Source organism: Rhynchophorus ferrugineus, unplaced genomic scaffold (assembly GCF_030347505.1).
Source record: "Rhynchophorus ferrugineus isolate W39M unplaced genomic scaffold, kcgeb_rfMv2 rfM11, whole genome shotgun sequence".
NCBI classification, from domain to species: Eukaryota; Metazoa; Arthropoda; class Insecta; order Coleoptera; family Curculionidae; genus Rhynchophorus; species Rhynchophorus ferrugineus.
In genome coordinates this window covers 31556932-31578177 of record NW_027472590.1, presented here as the reverse complement: position 1 = coordinate 31578177, position 21246 = coordinate 31556932, and the positions used below count along the sequence as shown (strand labels likewise).

Sequence of the window (21246 nt, the reverse complement as noted above, 5' to 3'; positions counted from 1 at the left end):
TCTTTGTTAAGATTATCCGGCTTAGTTTTATATTGCTGATCCCTCGAATAATGTTATTTTTCCTTCGCTCTTCTTTTTTGTGATATTTATTCTAGGATTTCTTTAGGGTAATTATTACCCTTTAGTTTCCGTCTGATTTATGGGATTATTTTACCACGCTTGGTACTGAATATCCTTGATCAACTTCTACATATCAAAATCCAGTTCTTCCTTAGTTTGTCTCCGGTCTCTTAAGTGAATATATTGTTCTAAAGCCACTCAAAAACTTATCCATTCGGTTTTTCTATTCACCAGACAGCAATTACCTGGCATTGGCTATACTCACTTAAAATTAGTACAATCAGTGAACGGTTTGAGTTTAACAGGTCAACTGAAACGTCCCCCACCCACCATAGTAAAAGACATTAATTAGTTTTTTTTATGCAACATAATTCCTTTCAAGGGTGATACACTGATTATAGTGACCCTCCAATTTTCTGATACCATTTTTGTAGTACGATTTGTCTTTTACTTCAAAATAGGCCTCTTCTTCAAATGCGGCCGTTTTTCGGCGATTTCGTCCTTCAACCGGTCCAATAACGTTATGTAATAGTCGCTGTTGATGGTCCTTTCTTTTCCAAGGTAGTAAATGAAAATTATTCCATGCGCGTTCCATGCAAAATACAGATGCCATAACCTTGCCAGCCGACTGTTGCGTTTTCCCATGCACCCATGGATTCATCGTATGCAGTCCACTCTGTCGATTGTACTTCGGAGTGAAATGATGGAGCAATGTTTCATCCATTGTCACATATCGATGCAAAAACTGGGATTTATCACGCTTGATCATCTTCAAACACTGCTCCGAATCATCAACTCGTCGTTGTTTTTGGTCAAAAGTGAGCTCGCGCGGCACCCAGTTTACACAGAGCTTTCTCATACCCAAATATTCCTGAATGATATGATGTAGACATTCAGTTGATATCTTCAGAGTGTCTGCTATTTAATTCAATTTCAATTTACGGTAATTCAAAAGTATTTTGTGGATTTTTTCAATGTTTTCGTCGGCAACAACCTCTTTTGGGCGTCCATTGTCTTCGGTGCTCATTTCACCACGTCTAAAGGTAGCATACCAATTCTTGATGGTTGATTTTCCTGGGGCAGTGTTCGGAAACTCGTCATCAAGCGAAGTTTTTGCTTCAAATTCCTTTTTATACATTTTTTCCCCAATAACAAAAGTTGCTTCACTCAAAATGCTATAATTCACAAACTAATGATCCGACAGTTGTCAAATTTATACACGCATCTTTTGAGGGTTAGGGCTAACTAAAAAATATATGGACTTAATTCTAATAGCGCCATCTATGTGTCAGGCCGGGGACTTTTCAATTGACCTGTTAATTTATTGTTCTAATGCCACAATAAAACCGATCGATTCGGTTCTTATATTAATCAGACACCAATTAATTGGCATCGATATGATGTACTCACTTAAAGTCAGTACAATCGATGAATAGTTTGAGTTTAGTTCCAGATTGTGTTCTAGCGAGTAGAATTTAATTAAATAAAAATAGATAACAAGTAATAACTACTTTAATCCAATTATTACTGTATAGAATATGTAACTCATACGATCTCGTAAACATCGAACTATTATCGGCAGTAAAACCCAAAACTGTACGGCAACAACATCGTTTATGTTTGATAACGTAACGTTGAGTTTCCGAACTATTATTTTAATCGTCTCTCTGTGAACCACGTCGTATTTTACTAACAATCTGTTCGATACAGCTTTTAGGCGGTATTGATTTTCCCCTCGATAGTGTCGGTTATTAACATTTCAAGTTCACAGTAGAGTTTCCAATATGCCGGCCACAGTGAAATGTCAGCAGGTCAGGTTGAATTTGATCAAGTTCACCGACGCGCAAAATAGAAAATAGTTCTAGGTATCGTGGTATTTGACGGTTCCTTTTTTTTGTAATTTCGAAGCTTTACTATGGGGAACTGCAAACTTTATTACTTTTCAATCTATCGATGGACGAACCTGTATGTTACCGATCTACACTGTAGTATGTCCCTGTTATAAAAGGGAATTTTCTAGGGTTAGTAAGCTTTGATTTTCTTAAGTTTATTTAATACAATATTGTGAGTCGTTGCTTACTAACCTACAATTTGTCTGTAGATAGAATTTGTCTATCTGAGTCTCTAGTGTAATAACATTCATGTGTTAGCACTGCGGTTTTTCTATTAAATGTATCTAACTACATTACACTACACAATATTAGATGGTTTGATTCTTTTGAGTCTGTGTGATGTTCTGGCATTATCCAGCAGTTATATTAAGTAACAGTCGGTATCTGAAGGTCTCGGTTTTAGTAAGCAGTCCTGTAGTATGAGGGTCACTATTTATATTTCGGGAATAAAAAAAAACAAATAGTTAAGCTGCGAATATATTTTAATTGTTTTTCAAAATACTCGCCACGATGATCGATACACTTTTACATACGCTTAAAACCAATTTTCAAAGCATTTACTCCATTCCGAATGAGGTACCTTCAAAACATAATTTTTGAACGCTTCACTAGCGTCTTCGGGCGATGAGAATAGTTCACCACGCAGTTTATTATTCACGGATGGGAACAAAATGAAGTCATTGGGTGCCATATCAGTGCTGTACGGTGGATTACTCATCAATTCGATGTTTTCAGTGCTCAAATAGTCTCTTGTTTAAGCCGATATGTGAGAGCTCGCATTGTGATGATGAAGATTCTTATTTTCCGAAGATTTCTGACAAACAAATGGTTGTATACCAATCATAATTTACTGCTCTATGATATTCTAGAGGCACCGTTGTAATAAGACCAATTTTCCCGAAGAAACAGGCCATCATTTTCTTTGAAGCGAATTTTTTTTGGTTTGATTTGGTTCATCTTGGAAAACCCATACAGTCGACTGCTGCTTACTTCCGGGCTCATACGAATATATCCATGATTCATCACCTATCACGATTTTATGTCTAATAAGTGTCTTTCGAAACACCACGATTGAATTTCTTAAGCATTTCTTTGCGCCAATTGACACGAGCCTTTTTTGAGCTATTGTTAAAATGTATGGGATCCAACGCGAACATAACTTTCGCACAACTAAGTGTTCATGCATATATGCAAAGTGCAAAATCGCATATATGCAGGTAGAACTAATGCTTAGGGATGCCTCAATCTCGTAATAGGTGACACGATGATCTTGCTTATCATTTCGCATACAGCATCAATGTTTTCTGGCACAATGGCCGATTTTGGACGACCTTCACGAAACTCATCGGACAGCGAACTACGACCACGATTGAATTCACTAAACCAGCGATACACGGTGGCTTTTGATGGAGCTTCATCGCCAAAAGTCAAATTAAGTTGATTGATGCACTCTTGTTGTGATAATCCACGTCGAAAATCTTAAAAAATCATCGCACGAAAATGTTCGAAAACGATTCGGTTCCATTTTTTTGCCGAGACGAAACTATCAACTAAATCTAAAATAAACAAATAGCGTCCTTGCGCCAAAATGTTCTGAGTACGTATATCGTCAAAAAGGTGAAACTTTACGATGGAACCATCAGATGGACTCACATGACAACAGTGTTGCCAATTATCGAAATATAAATAGCGACTCTCGTATATCGGCGCTGTATCGTATACTTCTCAGGCCTTTGTTCTGGAAAACTTGTATTTATGTTATTTTTCACGGAACATCCCCATAATTGAATTCCGTAAATCCGTATAGGTTTCAATACTATAGAACTAATAATTGTTATTTTCTTTTAGTTAACCTATACATTTTCCTATATTTTAACTCCAACTCTTCTTTTTTATGTATTCCTTTCAGAGAAGTTTTGCATAAGTATTCAGTTCGAGATATTTAGAGCTGTTGCTATATGGAACGACAGTATGACTATATGGAATGACAGTATTATGTGAACTGTACATGCACATATTTAATTTTGGTAATCTTCCACACTTCCATGTGGTACACCTACTTTAGCTTCTTTTATTGTAGAGTAGAGTTCCTTTTGTTTAACTCTAAACATTCTTGCTGAAATGTAAGTTTTCTATAGGTCAGTGTGTTGTTTCGGTAACATTTTCTATAGCTTATCTTGCTTAGCTTGGTCTTGCTCTATCGTATTAAGATTTGAAATCAAAAATTAATTAAAAAATTATCTCTGAAACCAGATTTGTTTGTTTGTTTTAAAGATATTTTCTTCATATTTGGAAATTGGCTGAAACAATTAGAATCATAATTATTAGACGCAAACCAAACTCGGATAAGATATCCGGAAGAGGTCAGCTCTTACCGACCAATAAGTGTATTACCTGTACCTCTAAACGTTTTTGAGTAACTATAAATCAAGAGCCTTAATACAATAATTTCAAATATTATAATTCGAAGCTGTTTTCGATTTAAAGGCTGATTTTATCACCATAGGGAAGTTTCAACCAACATTTTAATCAAAACTTTAGAAGATTACGGTTTATTATGGACGAGTAAACATTAAGATGTAGAGAAGAGAATTTTAGACATTTATTGGCGAGTAATATTTATACCTTGCTGTAACCACATTTTAAAACTTGTTTTAAACGATGCTGTGGTACCCGATAAGTTCAGTATATATTCTTTCTCATTTGTTCTAGAGTTATATAAGTTTTTCTACCTCAACCAATCTGTGGTCTGTTTCTTTTGCTTATTTATTCCAGAGAGGGTCAACGTTCACTTAGAAACTGTCTTCTAGTTAGTTGCTAGTTTCTGAACTGAAACAGTCTTCGTTTATCTACTACTTTCTACTTTGTCTTATGTCCCACTTAGAAACTAGCAACTAACCAACAAATAAAGAATTTTTGCATAATTGCTAATAATATTTACAATATTCAGCTTAAATGATGCATTTACTAAAGAAGCCTGTTAGTTAATGAAAGTTAATAACATTGTTGAAACTGAACAGTCCCCGGCCTGATAGATAGATGGCGTTACTAGAATTAGATCCATATATTTTTTAGTTAGCCCTAACCCCCAAAAGATGCGTGTATAAATTTGACAGCTGTCGGATAATTAGTTTGTGAACTATAGCATTTTGTGGGAAACAACTTTTGTTATTGTCAAAAAAAGGATAGAAAGTAATTTCGCGTGTTAATACAATATTGCTTTTTGAAGGGAAAAAATACAGTTGAATCAAAAACTTGGCTTGGTGCCGAGGCACCAAGGCAATGCACTGTGTCACAAGTCAGTGAAAATAATGGCAAAAATTCATGAATTATGCATCGAATTGCTTCCATATTCTCCAGATTTGGACCCCAGCGACTATTTCATGTTTCTCATCTCAAAAGAATGATCGCTGGGAAGAAATTTTCGTCGAGTGAAGAGGTAATCACCGAAACTGACACCTATTTTGAAGCAGAAGACAAATCGTACTACAAAAATAGTATCGAAATTTTGGAGGGTCGCTATAATCAGTGTATCACCTTTGAAGGGAATTATGTTGAATAAAAAAAATTAATTCTACCAAAAAATGTATTTTACTATAGTTTACTATTATAAAATGCCTATGCTATAATTTACTTTTCTTGTTGCATAATGACATAAATAACGCTTAAAATTATATAACCTTTCTAATATAATCGAACTAAATCCATTATTTTTCAATAGCAATGCAATGTTATTTTTTATCAGACGACAAAATTGTTACCAATTCAGTCCGAATGCACTGTAATGGCTCTACACAATTACCAACTACAATTTGAAATATGTTCGATTCAGTTATAACAGCATTTAATTAAGGACACAATGTTTCTGTCTGTTTGTTTGTTGTCGATTTCATCGTATTCAATTCGTTGTTATTAAATGGTTTGCATTTCGTTATTACGATGGACATATTTTACCTCAGGTTCGGTGCAAAACTGTTAAATTTTTTATACCAGATCGTTTGTAAATATGTTGTTATAATTAAAAAAAAATTCTAACAATATATTGCATTTCTGAAATATTTTTTCTTTCTGTATTATCTAGCTTACTAAATGTGTTGAAAATGGTTGTGAAGTAGATATATTTTTAGAGTACCTAGTAATAGATGCAATGTTGCCACGTCAGCTCTGAGTTTTAGTTCAGTTGGACATTTATATATAACAAAATTCAAATCTAAATAAAATAATTGAACAAAAATATTTTCAAATATAATTTATTTTAACATTATTGTACATCTTTGTGCTGTCTTCCAACAAAGGACTTCTTCAAGTAAGAGTGGAAAAATCCCTCCCTAGCACCAAAATAATCAGTTGCAGAGTCCCCCAGGGTTCCTCACTAGCTCACTCCTCACTAACTTTTCTCAAGTGCTCGTTCCCCAAACTGGGTGCACAACAGACTTCAGGGTCAACTTTCCGCAGCCATGGAATCGTTGAGATTCTCGAGATTACAAATTAATCCCCAAAAAACTCAAGCCACAACCTTTCACTATAAAAAACATGTCAGGATACACAAGCTCCAGATGGACAAAACACAATCCCTTGGCTAGATAAGGCTACTTATTTAGGTCTTATTTTTGACCGCCGATTCACCTGGAGAACCCAAATGAATAAAGCTGTATCCAACCTCCTCTGTTCTGAACCTTCTTCTATGCCGTCGAAGCAAACTTCCTCCAATGATAATAGTTCTGTTTTACAAGAGCTTAATCAGATCATTGACCCTCTTGGGGCCAATCATTTGGCCCAGCTTCGTTGGGCGTAGCCTGGTCAAAAAGCTGCAAGTAAAGCAGAACAAAATACTCCGACAAGCCCTGTGTGCCCCGTGGTTCCTCAGAAACTTCCACATTCGTAGAGGGGCAGAGACCCCACCAGTGACTGAATTTGTGAACCATCTTTTCGACAAATTTCTACAATCCTCAGCCCTTTCTGAATATCCCCTTTTAAAATCCCTCTCAAAGGTGCTCGCACCTCTATAACCTCAGTCGCTAAATAGTCAAAGGGTCAAAAGCCGTTCTAGGGGCCCTGGCGAAATATCAAACCAGGTAGTCGATTGGACTTCGGAGTGAAATGATGCAGCCATGTTCCATCCATTGCCACATATCGACGCAAAAACTCGGGTTTATTACGCTTGATCATCTTCAAACACTGTTCTGAATTATCAACTCGTCGTTATTTTTGGTCAGAAGTGAGCTCGCGCGGTACCCTCTTTGCATCCATCCCCTTTGCACATCAGTTGATATCTTTAGAGTGTCTACTATTTAATTCAATTTGAATTTACGATCATTCAAAATCATTTTGTGGATTTTTTTTTTGGTCGGTAACAACCTTTCTTGGGCGTCCACTACGTTCACCGTTTTCGGCGCTCATTTCACCACATCTAAACTTAGCATACCAATTCTTGAATGTTGATTTTCCTAGGGCAGTGTCCTTTTGCTACAACTGTATTTTTTCCCTTCAAAGAGCAATATTTTATCAACATGCGAAATTCCTTTTTATCCATTTTGTCAATAACAAATTTCACAATAACAAAAGTTGCTTTACTCAAAAGGCTATAATTCACAAACTAATGATCCGACAGCTGTCAAATTTATACACGTATCTTTTGAGGGTTAGAGCTAACTAGAAATCATATGGATTTAATTCTAGTAGCGCCATCTATGCATCAGGCCGAGGACTTTTTAATTGACCTATTAAAGTAAAGTGTTTAAAGTGAGATCGTCAGTTGTGAGTAACCAGTGCACAGAGTGAATTAGCAACAAATAAAAGGTTTCCAACGGCAGTCCTTTAAGACAACTATCGAAGAGGTGACAAAATATTCCGAAAGACACTAAAAGTAACTACTTTTTTCAAGCGCCTCATATACGCAAAGATATTTGTATCGGTAACAATTTTACCGACCTGTTGAACACTATCGACGTCGATGGAAGGACCGACGACGCACTGTCTGGGCGACGGCGCCTTCATCGACGCGGAGTCTCCACGCCCTCGTCCGCTAGTACATCGCGGCCACCCGTTCGTATGCCATCGCGCGCCAAAACCCTCGGACGCCGCTCCAACAACCACCGGTTCCATTTGTAAACAATATGGCGGCCGGGATCGCGATCCATCGTTCTCCGGTTCTCGTGGTGGCGTAGTCCCCGTCGCTCACTCACCATGTCCGGCATCAGTCCGGCCAGTTGCTGGATCACGCACAAACGGCTGGAGCTGTGGGCGAAGGCGGCCAAAGAACGAGCATGGGGCAGCAGGAACGGAAGCAACAGTAGCAATAACAGTTTAGAGGTACGAACGCGCGAGGTTCACGTCGACACTTCTTCGAAGATCAGCGAGATACGCGGTGATCGGAGATAAACGTAAACAACTAGACATAGGGACCTTTTTCGGTCAAGTCTCCAAAAGGTTAAAAGCGAAATATAAACAGAGAAGGCGAGATAAAATGGCGTTCTGACTGATACCTCGGTCACTTTCAATCTCCCTTATTTATTCCACCACTTTCACTTTCGTATACCGTCGATTATTCTTTTAGATGATATACTTAACTAGTTCTAAGAGATATTAAAGGTAAAAAAAATTGCAAACAAAATAGAAAACACTTCTTAAAACTAATGACCCATAAAACGTCTTCAAAGTATCATATTACTGTCGTTAAATACTATTTTAGTGTATGGATTCATCATAAAGATATATCCTACACGTAAAAAATTAAAAACCGTATATTAATTTGATTTTTTATTAATTATTAATTACATAGTTTTTGATCCTACAGTTTATATTTTTATTGCTGTTATTTATTCTGTCGTTTTTGTTTATACTGTCATAACAATTAGTTAATATTATAAAATTGATAGAATTATTAATAATCTTATATATATTCTATTACATACTAACAAATGAGGTTACCACTACAATAAGATTATGTCTTATACTAGATTTTTTTTATTTAAATGCGTGCTTATGTATACAGACTGTTTAGTATAGTATACATAAAGGGTTACGAAGCATTTGACGTCACAGCCATGACCTATATAATAATCAATATTGATATATATATATATATATATATATATTATAATAAAATAAACTATAAATTACATGTATATGAGTACTGTCCCTAATAATTTGGTTACTTACTATATATTTTAATAAGCATTGTGTTTTTACAGAATTATCTTTAATACCTTGGTAATGTTTCGACCTAATCTTCTCTGCCATCTTCAGGTCTTATATGCATTCATCAATAGATTTTATTAACTTTGTCTTATTTGACTGTAATCTCGAACAGTGCTATTCAGATGATCAGGAGTTGTTTCTTCATTTTTAACGACAGCGTTTTTTGCATTTCTGGCAGGAAATTGTGTAGACTCTTTGGTAGACTTCCACAGTTTGATTTTAGCTCTTGGAACTAGTAATTTTTTTCTTAAAACCTTCTTTCTTGGATTGAGGTAAGGTTTTTTTTCTGTAATATTTTTCTCTGCATAGTCTCTGTGCTCTTTCTATTTGTTTCTGTTTTTTATTTTGTTTTGTGAATGAAATAATCTTCCTGATGGTATAATTGATGTATTTGCTGCTGACTAGAGTTAGCCGGATGGTTATCCGACTAAATATCGAAGTAACAGTCAGTATGAGTTAGTTTATGGTATACTGAGTAAGCAAAGATTCTGTTTTGCTATTTATGTAATTGTAGATACAAAAATAAGGGTCTGGTTTGATTCTTGACTTTCACCACATATTTAACTTATATTTATAACGGATATATTTTATTTATATGTTCATGTACTCTTGGTAATGCTTCTTTTATTAGCCTCCATATGACAGAAGAATCAGCCACAAGTATTTACCGTCTATTATTCTCACTCCGGATCTTCCATCTTGACAAATTATTTTTGAACGCTTTAATAGCTTCTTCGGGTGATCACGCAGTTTATTCTTCACGGATGGGAACAAAAAGGAGTTATTGGGTGCCAAATCAGGGTTGTACGGCGGATGACCCATCAGTTCGATATTTTGAATGCTCAAATAGTTTTTTGTTTAAGCCGATGTGTGAGAGCTCGCATTGTAATAATGAAGAACAATCCGGCGTCTTTGGTTTGTTATCCTTATTTCACTGAAGACTTCTGGCAAACAAATGGTTTGTATATATAATGTGCATATAATGGTATACATATATATATATATATATATATATATATATATATATATATATATATATATATATTTACATTAACAGTTTTATTACTCAAAAAAAATTATTGATATATTATTACTAGTCGTTGTCGATTAACTTAAAATTAGTTTCTCCTCAAAATTCTAGGAAGGTCAATTGGTTCTTACTTAGTCTCTAAAAAAAAATTAAATTTAGTAGCAGCTTTTCTCTATTTTTATAATTTCAGGATCCAAACCACTATCTTTTTTTAATTGTTCTGTTATCTTGAGTGTTTGGTTTTGTTCTTTTTCATTATGTTGTCACTTAGAGTCAGAATCACAGGTGAATGATCCGAACTTAATTTTTTATTTTGAATTTCTATAGTTATATTGTTCTCATATCTTGTCATCCTTTGCAGGATTTTAACGTGTCGAAGGAACAACTGAACATCCAACCGCCTCAGCACACCTCGGCCCAATCGATGACAGCCGAAATAATGAAGACGCCCCTAGAGCTGTGCTCGACCTCAGTGGGACCTCATGCACTCCAGCATCAATCTAGATCATACCCTGGTGGACCACCGTTGCTGTGCAGGACTCCTAGTGCTTCCAGTCAGAGCAGTTTAGATAGTAGCAATTCGAAACAAGTGAGATTATATTTTCTTTCCTTTTGTGAAATCTAACTGTAAAATACTTATATTGAGCAAACATTATTTAGTATTGAATGATGGGTTTAGCGCATGCGTACAGTCGGCAATAACAGGTAAATTGAAAAGTCCCCGGCCCGACACATAGATGGTGCTACTAGAATTAAGTCCATATGTTTTTTAGTCAGCCCTAACCCTCAAAAGATGCGTGTATAAGTTGAACAGTTGTCTAGTTTATGAATTATATTAAAATATATTGCTTTTTGAAGGGAAAAAATACAGTTGAAGCAAAAACTTGGCTTGATGTCGATTTTCCGAACACTGCGCCAGGAAAATCAACCATCAAGGATTGGTATGCTATGTTTAGGCATCGTGAAATGAGCATCGAAACTGTGAACGCAGTGGACGCACCAAAGAGCTTGTTACTGACTAAAACAATTGAAAAATCCTAAAAATCTAAAGATTTAAAGATATCAACTGAATGTGTACATCATACCATTTACGAATATTTGGGTATGAGAAAGTTTTATGCAAAGTGGGTGTCGCGCGACCTCACTTTTGACCAACAACGACGAGTTGATGATCAAGCGTAACAAACCCGAGTTTCTGCGTCGATATGCGACAATGGATGAAACATGGCTCCATCCGACAGTCATCCGAGTGGACTGCACACACGATGAACCCGCTCCAAAGTGTGGGAAAACGCAACAGTCAGCTGACAAGGTTATGGCGTCTGTATTTTTGGATGCACATGGAATAATTTTCATTGACTACCTTGACAAAGGAAGGACCATCAACAGTGACTATTACATAGCGTTACTGGATCATTTGAAGGACGAAATCGCCGAGAAACGGCCGCATTTGAAGAAAAAGAAAGCACTGTTTCATCAAGGTAATGCAACATGTCACAAGTCAGTGAAAACGATGGCAAAAATCCATGAATTGGGATTCGAATTGCTTCCTCATCAACTGTATTTTCCATATCTGGCTCCCAGCGACTATTTCCTGTTCTCAGATCTCAAAAGAATGCTCGCTGGGAAGAAATTTTCGTCGAATGAAGCCTATTTTGAAGCAAAGGACAAACCATACTACAAAAATGGTATCGAAAAGTTGGAGGATCGCTATAATCAGTGTATCATCCTTGAAGGGAATTATGTTGAATAAAAAAAACTAATTTTGGCATAAAAATGTGTTTTACTATGGTAGGCCGGGAACTATGCAATTGACCTGTTACAAAATAACAAAATAAGTATTTTATGTTTAAAATTTAGCGTCAATCGAGCGAAAACAACAAAAAATCTAGTATATTTTGATAACAATAATAATTAATTTAGAAATTAGAGAGGATTTTGTAAGATGCAATAATAATAGAGGGCGATATTTTGAAAAAATTAAATTTACTAATAAGAGTTGACCTGAATCAAGTAAAGAAAGCAAGCACACAAATATCAACTAATTTATACTCTTACAGGGTAGTCATCGTGGCTCATCGCCACAAATCCGAACGTTTGCACCGGATGGCAAGGCGCAGCAATCCCAGTACCACCACGAGGCTACGCACACCGTCAGTTACCCTTTGCCCAGGCCATCGAGTCGATCGCCTTCACCGCATCGCGCGGCCTCCCTGGATATCCGCTCCTCATCGCCGGGATTTGGACACATGGTGGGGTACGGGGCCGAGGTACGCACCCCTTCACCATCGCAGTCCAGTCTGGCGTCTTTGACGGGGGGATCTGGGAGTTCTTGTAACTCGCCCGTACCGGCTAGTCCACGTACTGCCAATTTTCAGAGGTAATTTGATTTTACTAGAAAAGGAGTTATGAGTAACCAATACATACTGGGGCCTTGGTTGATTGGTGGAGTGGTCAAGGTAATAAGATGGTCCTCACACTTTTTCGATTGCCGCGGGTTCGAATCCTGCTGGCGCATAATAGTAAATTATGTTTGTGATGATCCAAGAGGCGATAGTGCAAAATCTGACATGAAAAATGATCCCAGCCACGCTAGTAACCAGGCTGGGTAAGACCGGATGTCTTCTGGGATGATTTTCAAGTTGGTCACTAGCCACTTGGTGGGCTTAATGGCGAGGATTATAGTTCGGAGCTCACGTTGAGCAGTAGGTTCAGTCGAGATAAGCCTAGTTGGTAAAAAAGAGGCTCTAAAATACTTAAAAAATTTTGAACTGTAATAAATAATTACAAAGATAATGAAGATAGGATTTCTCTTCTAACATTGCATTGGAACAAGCGATATATAGCCTGTTGATTAGTCTACCTGTTGAACAGTGAATTTTCGTCATCTAAATTGATGACGTCAAAACGTCGCAATGTTGTCACATCAGCTCTGAGTTTAGTTCATTTTGGCTTTTGCATATAATAAAATTCTAACCTAAATGACATAATGAAGCAAACATGTTATCAAAAATATCATCGTCGTATATGCATATATGTTATTATCAAAGGATTTAAACTACAATTAATAGTCACAATAGTTATGAGTTACGAGTTATTTGATTGTATTTACATTAAACTCTTTTCCAAACTACCTGTGGTATCTGCTGGAGACCTATTCCAACTAATTAGCAATTGTATGTCCAAGTAATATATTTACTTTCATTAGAGAGAATATTTACCTTTTTATGTTTAATTGTTTTTTTCTTCGTTACTGTGTTTCCTTGTTAAGTCATTCTAATACCACGATATTTCTTTTGTTACTACCTGTATACATTTTCTTGATAAAATTATGGTTAATCACTACAATCTCTCTAATGAAATTGTCATATCTGTGCAGTCCACTCGGATGAATGTCGATTGGACTTCGGAATGAAATGATGGAGCAATTTTTCATTCATTGTCACATATCGATGCAAAAACTCGGGTTTATTACGCTTGATCATCTTCAAACACTGCTCCGAATCTTCAACTCGTCGTTGTTTTTAGTCGAATGTGAGCTCTCGCGGCACCCACTTTGCATAAAACTTTCTCATACCCAAATATTCGTGAATGATATGATGTACACATTCACTTGATATCTTTACAGTGTCTGCTATTTCATTCAATTTGAATTTACAGTCATTCAAAATCATATTGTGGATTTTTTTAATGTTTTCGTTGGTAACAACCACTTTCGGGCGTCCACTGCGTTCACCGTCTTCGGTGCTCATTTCACCACGTCTAAACTTATTAGAATATTAGAATACCAAGCATTGATGGTTAATTTTTTTAGACTCGGCATCAAGCCAAGTTTTTGCTTCAACTGTATTTTTTCTCTTCAAAAAGCAATATTTTATCGACACGCGAAATTCCTTTTTATCCATTTTTTTCACAATAACAAAAGTTGCTTCACTCAAAATGCTATAATGCTTCTTCGCCTTTAGTTGTTTCCACTTTTATCGTCTTGTCTTGGTAATTGTCAGAATTGAATCATAATTCAACACCCAGAAAGTTTCATTCAGTCCTAAGCCACTATTCAAGTCAATAATTACACTTCTAACTTTCACAATTTATATATATTGTATATGTATATATTGTCATTTCATTTATACTTATTTATACATTGTTTTTTGAGATTTTAGTACTAATATTCAGTGCAGCTGCCACACAATAAAATATTTCCAATAAAAACTTAATATTCAATGGTATCAATACTTACCTCTCTAACGAATTTTACTGGTAAGAAGGCACCACCATTACTTAGTCTCTGTTCGAAGTAATTAATTGCAGAAATAATCTCTTTCTGACTCTGGCTATTTATGGGCTTTGGCATTTACAATCAGAGTAATAATAACCAGCGATTTGAAATTTGGGAAAATTAATTATTAATTAATTAATAAATCTGTAGAATCCTACAGACACTCGACAACTGGACGGCTTTAGTAGGCTGTAGGATTTTGTTATTCATTCGGACGCATCAGACAGCATCGTGTCTTTTTTTTAACTAGAACAAAATGACAAGGAACATTTTGTTTAATATTAAAACGAATTTACAAACTGCAATGGGCGATACATTATATATCTTGATGACGTGAGTTCACTGCTATTTTGGACAGGCTATATAAGGTTTTTCGTGAAAATAGACCGACGTTTTGACCATTTACCAACATCGTCAAGAATGTTACCGAAAAGTTGTAAAAAATAATTGAATTAACATATACTGGACCAATTTTTCTTAACAGCAACAAAAAATTGATCAGAATACATACAAGCACCTAATACTTGATATTTTTCTCAGATGTTTATCACCGCTGTTTATACCCCCATCTAGAGGAGCGACTCCAGACAGTGCCTCGTCCGCGCCACCAGCTAGTCCCTTAGGTGCCATCCAGCCCGATCTGTATCTTAAGAAAGACGGACCCCTCTTTATTGGAGACACCGGCAAGTCCGGCAGTGGACTGGGCAGACTTCACTTTAGACTAAGCTACGACTTTGACCGATCCGATTTTGTCGTCCATTTGATAGAAGGTAAGAAGAAGAAGATAGAAGGTCAAATATTGATCTGGTCATCAAAATACAATTATTTATGAACGTTAACAATCACCTCATATTCTAGTCTCGTTTCGTTGATGGACTCCGATGACAAGATTCACGAGTAACTTAATCTATTTGCATTTTAACTGAATATATAACCTTCTTTCAAAATATAAACAGTATAACATCTCTCAGAGTGGTAGGTTGCTTTTGGTTTCACTCGCTTTCTTTTCAATTCTTTGTTTCATTTCCTTCTTTTCTGTTTTCATTATTTTCCCTTACGTTTCTTACTCATATGCTTCTTCTTTTTTAGATTTGTATTTGTTTATTCTTCATGTATATATTTTCATTATCATTCAACTCATATCGTCTAAACTGCTCCCCCAGCAGTTGGAAAGTGACCCAAATTATTACGATTCTTATACCAAGGAAAACGTCACAAGATGTTTCCTCCAATCATTCTATAGATCTGTTACCTGTGATATCCGAGGTTTTTGAGAAAGTATACATCAAGAGGCCCAAAGTAAGCATAGAAGAATGACATTTTATTTCACAGCATATATTTGGTTTCCGTAATAAACACGGAACAGTAGAGCAAGTTCCCATAATATTCTGTATTGGGGTGGTTTGAATAATAAAATTTGTTAAATGAAATGTCGTCATATAACTATTGTGACTTTGCTGGCATTATTTATATATACATTTCTTGGTCGTAAAAAATGGAAAGTTGTGCTTGGATTTTTAGAGAAAATAAGATATTAGAGATTATATCTATAGTTAGTTCATTACTAGTTAATTGTGGTCAGGTACAGGCCAATAGTGAACCTGAAAAGTGTCTTTTGATATATGTCATTAAAAAATAAACAAGTATTCGACCAGGCATTTGGGATTAATCTACAAAATGAGCGGATTCTCAACCTTCGAACCTATTTTAGTTGGGGTTTCCCAGGTAAAGTCATAGGATTATTCGTGTATCTGCTCTACACTGTTACTGTTACTATGCAGCTATAATGACAAAAGATGTATCTCTGCCTAAGGCTGTATAAAAAGTACAAGTAGCGGTCAACAAAGTGAAATGAACAAAAATTTTCAAATGAAAGAAGTAATGAAGACTGTAAAATACAACTTAATAGAAGGTGGGGTAAAAGTCCCACTACTATTTTTATTGCGCGCCATCTTGGTTATGTGACGTTTAACTCAGTTACACTTTAAACATTGTGTTGTGTACACGTCCAGATTTTATTATAGATAAATATACGCCACAAAAATGAGCAGAAATAGTGACAATATTTATTGAAAATAATCGTTCCATTATTGCCACTCAGCGGAAATTGCGTCAAAAATATCCCAATCGTCCAGTGACTCACAAAACTACAATTTATCGTTTACATGCGAATAATGTGCGATGAGGCTCATTTTCTTCTCAGTGGCCACGTCAATAAACAAAACAGTCGATTTTGGGAAACACACAATCCTCAATTAATTCATGAAACATCATTGCATCCAATAAAAACAACTGTATGGTGTGGTATTTATGTTAGAAACGTCATTGGTCACTAGTTTTCTTTAACATGACTAAGGTGTTGTAGTTACTGTTACTACTGAACGGTACCGAGAAATGATTCCAAATGTTCTTGTGCCTGGAATGGAAAAGCAAGGACTAGAGAACATGTGGTTTCAGTAAGATGGGGCCACAGCACACACAGCTCGTTAAATAATTCAATTATTGAATGACTTTTTCCACGAAGACTAATTTCGCCAATTGGCGATTAGCAAGTGCAGCCTGATCTACGGATTTAACAGCACCAGACTTTTTCTGATGGTGTTTTTTAAAATCAAAAGTTTATTAGTAAAAGTAATAAGCTGCAAACCGTTCAACATCTTGAAGACAATATTCGTCACGAAATGGAAGAAATTCAGCCTCAGATGTTCCAAGATGTCATGAAAAATGCCTTAAAAATATATTATATTTTTAATATAATGTGTTTTTTCATATATATATATATAATATAATTTTTCAATCATAATAAAAAAAATGTAAAGACCAACTAAACTTTTTATAAAAACCAAACTTACTTAACTTTTCTTTGAGCAAAGTTATAGGAAATCAAAATGGTAGCATTACTTTTACCCCACGTTGTATAAAAAATTACATAAACCTAATTATATCACTTGACGAATGCCCAATTCCTCAAGCAGAATGAGTTAAACACCTCGGCAAACATCTCACTTGACCCAAAATCAAAGATATTGGTTTATCAGTCAATCATCAAGTCTATTGGGGCCTGTAGTGTGCAAATATGTGGTTATACTAAAACATCAAACCAGTTACAAAACCAAGCAACAAAACAAAGTGCAACAGTGCTTATCGCTTATTGCTACGTAAGCAATGAAGAACTACACGATGACCTCGAAATCAAATACATTTACGAAATGGATAATTTCTCGTCTTGTCTTAAAGCATGAATTACGATTAGTAAATCACAGCAAAGTGGAATCAATACAGTTACAGGACAATGCGCAGGAAATCAGTAATTTGGGAAATACACACTGATGTATTAATCCCGCACTCGCCTTGCGTATGTATTAATGCTAGAACAATGGAAGAGTAGCAATAAATTAATATGTAAATTAATCTTGTGATTTCAGCTCATGACTTAGCCGGAAGTGACCAAGGAGGTTTCAATGATCCTTACGTCCGTCTTTTGCTGCTACCGGAGGTGGATACAAGGAAGCGACAGACCGTCATCCATAGGAACGAGGCCAATCCCGTATTCAATCAGTTGTTTAAGTTCCCGGTCTCCCATGAAGAACTGAAAACCAAGACGCTGCTACTGCAAGTTTTCGATTACGACCGCTTCTCAAGGAACGACATCATCGGAGAGGTACTACCTATAACAGTGTGTGACACAATTTTTCTAACATAAATACGATTACCTGTTTTCAATTTTTCATTTGTTAAAACTGTTTCTTCGAAATTAAGTGATGCTAAATTAAAAGAAGGTATATCTGTTTGCACACAAATAAGAAAACTTAAGGACGCGATGAAAATCTTACCACGAAAGTGTTAGCGGCTTGGTTATCTATAAAGACAGTCATTCTCGAATGTTTAGACAATCTTAAAGCTGAAAATGCTGAGTTTTTAGTGAATATGTTGTTACAAAAATTTAAAACGAAATGTGCAGAAAGTTTTTAAAAATATATTTCTTGCATTCTTATTTCGATTTTTCCTTCATAATCTAGGAATTGTGAGTGACGAACGAGGTGCACGATTTCGCCAAGATATAAAACAGATAGAAGAGCGTTATCAAGGAAGATGGAATACTATAGTGTTAGCAGATTACTGCTGGTTTGTAATGAAAGAGAATTCTACTGTTCACAAGAGGAAAAGTTAATATTTCGTCATTTTCTTCGAGAACTTATGGCTCATTTTTTTTATTGACCGCTTAAATCTGAACTATTTTAATTCGTTGTCTATTTGTAAATTATAAATAAATATGATTTAAAATTGTCCATACTGTATTTATTCATAATTACGTGTTACAGTACGTGTTATAAAAAGCCGTTTGAGCTTTTGTATTCGGCAGTTACAATTTGACAAAAAAAGAGATTTTATTTAATATTATAGAATAAAGAAAATTGTCACACATTGTAATTAAACAGTTCACTTCTTCGATATTCATATTTGCATGTGTTAACAGGTTACTATGTCTTTGGCTGACTACGACTGCGCTAATAGCATTGAGATATGGGGAGAAATTACGAAGAACAAGAAGCCCCCCGAAGAATTACAGGAAATCTTGGTGTCACTCAATTACCTACCGTCAGCAGAGAGGCTGACGTTAAGCATAGTCAAAGCCAGAAATTTGTTTTTACCACAAGACAAGGAATGCATAGGTAAATATAAACATAGAGTAATAAAGAGACAATTCAATAGGGGTCTCTAGAGGAAACTTTCGCCAGGTCCAATATCTAAATTGGGTTATAATCGCCCATTCAACTAATTTAATTGATCACCTTAAATCACCTGTAAAAAAACATTTTGCTGCGAGGGCATTGGGTTGCTTCATTGACCAATGAAATCTAAAAAATCTAAATGAAAAATAATTTAATTTCTGAAAATTCATTAAACAAAATTTTATAAAAATACCGAAATATAAAAATAAGAAAAAGACAATGAAATTTAAATAAAAAACAGATTAATACAAGAAATATGTACAAGAAAAAGCTTTTATGCGGGCAAATAAAAGGTCATTTGAAAAGTCCCGACCTACCATAGTATAACACATTTTTTGGCAAAATTAATTTTCAGAATTATTCAAAATAATTCCCTTCAAGGGTGATATACTGACCCTCCAACTTTTCGATACCATTTTTGTAGTATGATTTGTCCTTTATTTCAAAATAGGCGTCAGTTTCGGCGATTACGTCTTCATTCGACAGAAATTTCTTCCCAGCGAGAATTTGTTTGAGATCTGAGAACAAGAAATAGTCACTGAGGGCCAGATTTGGAGAATACAGTGGATGAGGAAGCAATTCAAAGCCCAATTCATGGATTTTTGACATCGTTTTCGCTGACTTGTGACACGGTACATTGTCTTGGTGAAACAGCACATTCTTTTTCTTCAAATTCACGCATCTTTTGCCGGTTAGGGCTAACTAAAAAACATATGAATTTAATTCTAGTAGCGCCATCTATGTGTCAGGCCGGGGACTTTTCAATTGGCCTCTTTCAATTCAAAATTATCTTTTTAGTGTCTTTCGTTTTTCATATTTCTTTACTGCCATCAATTTAATAGGATCTATTAGAGTTTTCGTTTTCTTTTCTCATACCGAAAAGCAAACTGCGGCTCTTTCCTTCTTAAAATTCTATTTGTTTGTTTAATCCAAAAGTACATGTTACCTCTTGTTATTATTTTTAATATTTTATCTGGAAAATGGTTGTTATGTACTGTGTAATTAATAGGTTTTAAATTTATTTTTTACAATATTGTCTATTATATTATAGAAGTAATAAATTATAAGTTTAAATTATTAAATCACTGAACATTATAACAAAACTATTATTATAGTATACAAAAGTATTTGGAACATTATCCTCTTCTCCGATCTGCCCTTCTAGCAGACTTCCCATCTCCATCAAATGCTTATTTTACAAGATGTTAAGTTTGTTACACCCAACCAGGTGAAACGGCTTCAAGTTTTCCAAAATAAACTTCTCATGAGAATCTTAAACGCTCCATGGTTTGTCAGAAATAATCAAGTTCACACGAAAACTGACACTCCAGAAATCAAGCTCATATATCAATCCTTCCACAAACAACAACTCAGCTCAAGTTCTTGTTGACGAGCTGGTGGGCATTCTTAGCACCACGTCACCGCCTTTTTCCAGGCTGAAACGCAGTCGCTGCAGTCATAACTTTTGCCCCCAAACGACAGTATCCAGTCATGTGTTTTATTACAACAAATTACAACCCTATTACAACAATCTTCTTCTTCCAGACCCATACGTTAAAGTCTACCTGATTATAAACGGGAAGCGGACGAAAAAGAAAAAGACCTCTTGCAAAAAATCGAACTGCAATCCCGTCTGGAACGAAGCACTGACCTTTAACCTGCCGTCGTCCAGTATCACGACCGCGGAGCTCGAGGTAAGCCAGGGTAATCACCGCAGTACCACCGTACCACAAGTTCCTCCTTTTAGGTATCGATTTACGACCAAGGAAACGACATAATGGGCAGCAATCCTCTGGTGGGATGCTGTTCGATAGGGCCTAAAACAGCAGGAACCGGGAAGGAGCACTGGAACGACATGATCCAGAGTCCGCGCAAGACCGTTTTTTGTTGGCATACCGTCAGGTAAAAAGGACAACAAACTCACACAAATTCCGACAGTTTCAACCACAATAAAAAAAACAAACAATGCACATTAACTGCTACCATTTATCATTGTGATTCTATCTGATTTAAAATATACGCGTTCATTGAAACAAGGATGAGAATTTAGTA

General features: G+C 35.7%; 1 protein-coding gene across 2 annotated transcripts in view; it reads left to right on the top strand.

Moving 5' to 3' along the window:
• Sytbeta (Synaptotagmin beta) overlaps positions 1-21246 on the top strand; it is a 42223-nt gene extending 20977 nt beyond the window's left edge. The window contains exons 1-8 of one of the 2 annotated variants that reach the window (XM_076418604.1): positions 8019-8264; positions 10544-10771; positions 12243-12562; positions 15002-15231; positions 17887-18122; positions 18939-19134; positions 20740-20888; positions 20942-21246. In XM_076418604.1, the coding sequence (XP_076274719.1) occupies positions 8139-8264; positions 10544-10771; positions 12243-12562; positions 15002-15231; positions 17887-18122; positions 18939-19134; positions 20740-20888; positions 20942-21100 (1644 nt within the window). In that variant the 5' untranslated portion in view covers positions 8019-8138 and the 3' untranslated portion in view covers positions 21101-21246. Of the gene's footprint in view, positions 1-8018; positions 8265-10543; positions 10772-12242; positions 12563-15001; positions 15232-17886; positions 18123-18938; positions 19135-20739; positions 20889-20941 lie in introns of those variants that run through there. The other variant, XM_076418603.1, reaches the window with a different exon arrangement.